General features: G+C 33.2%; 1 protein-coding gene across 2 annotated transcripts; it reads right to left on the reverse strand.

Annotated features, from left to right (window-relative positions):
* Positions 1–1,700: 1,700 nt before the first annotated feature.
* Positions 1,701–3,912, reverse strand: LOC110695660. 2 transcript variants are annotated; one of them, XM_021872879.1, is made up of 2 exons: positions 3,774–3,912; positions 1,701–3,000 (listed from the first exon to the last, which is right to left on the reverse strand). In XM_021872879.1, exon 2 carries the CDS (start codon positions 2,923–2,925, stop codon positions 1,876–1,878), a length of 1,050 nt encoding a protein of 349 aa, XP_021728571.1. In that variant the 5' UTR covers positions 2,926–3,000; positions 3,774–3,912; the 3' UTR covers positions 1,701–1,875. The 2 variants fall into 2 exon arrangements, with proteins under 2 accessions (XP_021728571.1, XP_021728572.1); XM_021872880.1 differs by having other exon boundaries at positions 3,779–3,899.
* Positions 3,913–6,000: the final 2,088 nt, after the last annotated feature.

Genomic DNA, 6,000 nt, shown 5'->3' on the forward strand with positions numbered 1-6,000 from the left:
CACCGTGTGGCCGGCTGGCACACACTAAAATACTGACAGGGTAACCCCTGACCGAGTAATCCTTGACCGACTGAGTAACCCTTGATTGATCGAATAACTCTTGACCAAGTAACCCCTAACCGATCGAGTAACCCCCGACCAAGTAACCCCGACCACAAGGTGTGACCAACTACATATGAAACTTTTTGTTTATGGAAATAAAGGGAGGAAATTAAATAAATTGAACTGGAAACTAAAAAGTAATTTCAAACGAAAAAGGCCTAGTAGAGGAAGATCCATTTCCATGACATTGGCAAAAAATTGTACAACCTTCATTTTTTAGCACACATTGACCATAAAATTTCATAAATATGTAGGAATGTACATTATCATTGACAAATAGAAATTTTGTTTGCTTCATTTGAATATTATTGTGTCAACTGTCAACTTCTAAACTTTTATTATATTTTACAATGTATTTAACATTTTTATGATTACTTATATATTTTGGAAATTATCAAAATCTTACCCTCCTCAAACCATTTTTTTTTTTCACCAATATTAGTTTTTGCAGTAATAAATGTTATATGTAGACTATGTAGTACTCCTCTTCCCTATGTTGCAAGTTATTTTATAAACTAGCTTTGTAGTTGCTACAAAACTTATGAAGGTTGTTAACTATCAATGATCATAAAAGGGGTGGTTCATGTGTTACTACTGCTTTTCGGAAGGCCGAAATGAAGAGCAGTAAGCTTAATAGGGTGTATGTCCCATGCATATGTGATTAATGACGACAAGGGAAGAAGATGTCAAAACAGAAAACAACTTGTTATTGATTAAGGGCCTTCTATTTCATGGCAACTTTCAGCATAACATGTAAGCATCAACGAGGCATTAGGCATGGCGGCCACCCATCGGTGCATGCTCATACATGCGCTTTTGCTACATTCCACGGATATATTATTTTAGGTACTTTCTACGGCTGCGTTAAATTATGCACTGAAAGAATTAAAGCATCATTGTCGTCAATGTCTATTGTAGGTTGGAAGCGAGAGGAATGCTAAGCATCACATAGTTTATTCAATAATAACTCCCTCTGTTTATATATAATTTTCAGGTATTCTTTATTAATCTTTATGTATTCGGTGTAGAACCATAATTGTCTTCCCGCTTTTCACCCTCCCTCTTCTCTCCCTTAGTCCCTTTTTTTCCACATTCCCTATCCAATCATGTTATATATTTATAATCACAGGAACTGTCCCAAGGAACATTGAGATTGCCTGCTATACACATGAGATCAAAAGCTCAATCAAACAACCACCATTGCTTCTAAACTATCCCCTATATACAATTAGTTTATAAGCTTGATCAGATTCTAATTGAAACGAAAAATCATGAAATGAGAAACTCATTCCCATCGAGAGTACATCTGTTATCCAAATGAAGCGAAAGATCGCTTTAGTTGTATAACTCAGACTCTAATTGGACCTTGGCAGGTTTATTTCTCTCCTTTATAAGATAGGATGAAGCTGCTAAATTGTACACATGAGACTTCCATAAAAATCAGCAATAATGCATAAACTTCTACCCAATACCTCTAAATAAGCTCCTGCCTTAAGGGGGTGCAATATAAACAACCTTACCTCTGCGACAAAGTGGTTTCAAATCGAAAATTACTTCAAATCAACGATTGTCTATTACTTCATGATAAAAGAAACATAGGCAGTTGAATCAATCGTATTAAATTAGTTCATTATAGCCCAAAAGCCAAAAGATATTGCGCCGTCACTCATTTTTCTAGTCAGTTATGATCTCATACGTAGGTACAGAGCATCTAAATGAAAGATTGAACATTGAAAGAAAATTAAATGTAAGATGTTAAATCGTGATTATAATCTAAAGGTGGGTTTTAAGCCATTCAAAGATTTGATCTGACTGCAAGCTTGTCATTTCATGATATGCATAAGCTAGATTCAGCTCTTCTTCAATGTGAAGCATCAAGTAAGATCCGTATGGCAAAAGAATGTCGCTTTGCTTCAGGGCTTCTCTCCAAGGAGTCGACCGTCCATCATTTTCCATATACCCTTTGGCATCGATAAAACCTCTGCTGCAGAACAGTTCAAATAACTTGGATGATGTGGTCTGGTTTAAGCCCACAACTCTATCACCTAGCCAATGTGATGTCACCGAAAATTCCATGCACTTGATCTCTTGAGTTTCAACACCCTTCTTTCTCAACATCTCAATGTGTCTGTTAATCTTCCTTCCCCTTTTGACATCCTTGGGCATGTGCACAAACAGGGTAGGAGGGTAGTTGTCTGGGATGCTATCCATCTTATCAAACAGTCCGGAAGCAATCATAAGAACAATTCCCCTAAATCTTACCTCCGTTGCAAGTACAGATAGAAAATAACCACCAGACGAAGCCCCTAAACCAACCAACGGAAATTTCACTAAGTCATGCTTTTCCAGCCACCATTTCATGATTTCTTTCACCCTTAATCCATCTTCTCCATATGACCAACAGACATCAGCTTTTGTAATAACAAAAACAGCAAAATTTTGAGCGAGAGCATCAAGGACGATTTGCTTTTCTTCAGGCAACCCTACACAATTTGGACACCCAGGGCATCTGTCCCAAAAGTTAAGGGCACTGCCACCACACCCATGAGCTATAAACAGAACTGCTTTAGGATCAGATGGTATTTGCCAAATGACTTGTGTTTCTTTTATAAATTCCACAGTCGGGTTGGGAAGCACTTGATATACAAGCCGTTGCTTTGCATGATCATAAATGCTTTTATCTGCGGCCGAATTTTCCCCAATGCATAGAGAATACAGTAAAGCGACAAAGATGACTAACCCCAGAACTGCAACAACACCAGGTAACTGACAGTTCCGAACTGATCGCCATAGAAATAGTGATTTATTTCCTCTTTTAAACATAGTTTATTTGCTTCTCTTCTAAGCAGATCGCGATAGATTGAGTGGAACCAACATCGCTCCTAAGTAGTGAAGTTGCTACAAACAATGCATCTAACATTAGGTATGTATCAAAACTTTACCAAATCAGCTATGATTAAGCAAATTACTTGTATAACTTTTTATGACAAGAATCAAGTCCCATATACATGGAAATATAAAACATCTCGAAGAGCAGATAAACAAGGGTTTTCACAATGCCGAATCAATAACTTAAAAAACCAGTCCATGAATTAACAAATGGTTCATATCTTCTAAAACTATTCACAAATCTGGACAACAAACAGATTCATCAAAAAAAAAAAAAAAAAAAAATGAAATTAAGTTGCTAATAGTAAATAAACTACTAATGAAAATTGATTTAGAAACAAACTAGTAATAAATCATAAAACTCAAACACATTTAAATAACCAAACATGGAGTAGAAATCGAAGGATCAAAGCTTTCATAATCTATATCCAAAACTAATAAACACGAAATTTTACAGCAATATAAAAAATTTATCTAAAACATTCAGATATAAATCCAACATTATGGTCTAACTTTCTACATTTGAAACCGATGAAATCTTACGCGTAAATATTCAACTTAAATTACCAAATTAGGCTAACTACATAATCATGATTGCTTCACTAATTTCAGTCTGCATTAACGAACATAAATGAGGTATAGTCCAAAAATTAATTGAAATGGTAAAATCAACTAATATAATAAAGATCAATTATATGTTTTTGTCAATCGATCAAAAACTTAAGACCAATGAAAAATTAAAATAATGACAATTAATTTGGTATGGGAAAAAGAAAATTAACCTTACTCCATTGGTTTTCTTCTTGATCTCCCAGTTGGATAGCTGCCCTAGAAAAATGAAAACTTCAAATAGCTTAAAACCGTTGATAAGCTGTTGATAATAAAACGCCAACCGTTTGATCAACAGCTAATCACTTTCATAATGTACTTATTCATATAAAATAATCAAACCGTTTCATAGTAATTGCAATACTTTTCTTTTTTATATTTCATAATAATCACGGTTTTACAATATAAGTATTTCATTATTTGTTTATTAGAAAATGTACAAAACAGAATTATTGCTAGTAAATTTTTTTTTTTGTAAAATTACAATAAACATATTCATGTGATTAGGGATGGCAATGGATTTGCACCCGACCTGGATCCGAGGATCCATATTCGTTTGTCACGGATATGGGTCTTCAAATTTTGGCCCCGACGAATCCGGGTCAGATCCGGACCCTGTTGAAAGAAAATGATCTGGATCCGGGTCAAACCCCCAGGCCCGGACCCAGATCCGTTTACCCGTTTTATAATTTACTTTAAAAAAATTAAATTAAAATTGTTTGTTTCTTTATTAAGAATGTTGATGATAATGTTAGTAGTGATGAAGATTAATCTTTTCGGGAGATGGATTTTGGATGCTCATATAGAAAAATCATCGTTGTCTTTTTGCTTGCTCATTTGTAACATCATACTTTTTTTGTTGTTTATAATATATATATATTTTTAAAAAAGACAAGTGTATAAGTTGGTTGCTTTGTATTTTTGGATTAGTTGTATAACTTTAATTTAAGTTGAACTTAATAAACCCCCGACAGAAGTTTGAAACGCATTGTTTTACCTGAACATTACATTTGTTGCAAAAACTTAGGCAAAACGTACCGGACCTGTTTTGGACCCGGACCCGGATTCGGTGGACCTGTTGAATCTGGATTCGGATCTAGGTCACCAATTTCCAGACCCGACGGATCCAGGTCAAATTTGGATCCAAGGTAGAAAAACGGACTTGGATCCGGGTCCATCCACCGACCCTTTACCATCACTACATGTGATATACTATAAGATGTATCTCAATGTCTAATTTTATACTACAAGTAATGTGAGATGTAAGGAGTAATAATATTTTTAGTTTTCGTAATATGTACTCCGTATTATTCATACTTTATTCTCAATTAAAAAGTACTCATCACTAATCACTACTCATGTTATTCTTGTTGATAACAATAAAAAATAAAATAATATTTTTTGATAAATATGCTATGTAGTACTTTAAAGTATTACTACGTAATATTTCTTATTTTTACCACTAATTTTTTATTTAAATTATTGTTGTGTTTCATTCCCTAAATATAAGGCTAAAAATTTTTCATGAGAATATGAGATATAACAAACTTCTTTTCATAACAAAAAATAATAATAAAAAAAAAACAAAGTTTTTTGGCGGAAATTTTTTTTGTGAGACGATGACACATGTAGTTTGGGGATAATTATGGGATTACTTTGGTATATAATTATAGATTTGCAACAATTTCTTATTATTTGGTAAGAATCTACCACTATTTTATTAATTCTCCCTCCGACTACCTCCACTTTTACAAATATTTTGTTACTTCTCTTTTATACTATCCTCGCTTATACTACCTTTTTTATTATTTTTCTTTCCTACTAATTATACTGTATATTACAAAATATTACTTTTTTTATACCCCAGGGTTACGATTATTACGAAACTAAGTAACACTCACTTTGACTTTTTGTACTATGAATGTTTAATTATTTATATTCCCTCCGTTTTACTTTAATTGCAACACTTCTTATAATCGGTTGTTTCTTTTCAATTGCAATACTCCCTTCGTGTTTAAATGAATGAAACATATTGACTTTTTGCACTATTCATCTAATTCTCTTTATACATAAGAGTAAATATAGTCTTGTGGGTACTTGTTGGAATCATCTCAATGAATGGTTTATTAATATTTTTTTTTGACAAATAGTTTATTAAATTTAACTGTTGTAATTTTACTTATCATATCACTAATAAATAAAGCCGGTCTCATAGCAAAGCCACGAGACAACGACACTTGCCATTCCAATTTTTCGCCAAGTGTCATGCCACGTAGGCAACTATGTAATACTCCGTATTTTTATACGTATTTTTAATTTAAATAAGTATTTCTTAAAATATTTAAATAATTCGAAATGAATTATTTAGGGTTTTTTCATTAATTTAAAAAGAATGATTTT

The sequence above is a fragment of the Chenopodium quinoa genome, unplaced genomic scaffold (assembly GCF_001683475.1).
Source record: "Chenopodium quinoa cultivar QQ74 unplaced genomic scaffold, ASM168347v1, whole genome shotgun sequence".
Lineage (NCBI taxonomy): Eukaryota > Viridiplantae > Streptophyta > Magnoliopsida > Caryophyllales > Amaranthaceae > Chenopodium > Chenopodium quinoa.

Bases quoted from the DNA above. Each gene is read 5' to 3' on its own strand.
- LOC110695660 (XM_021872879.1), bottom strand. From the start codon at position 2,925: ATGTTTAAAAGAGGAAATAAATCACTATTTCTATGGCGATCAGTTCGG.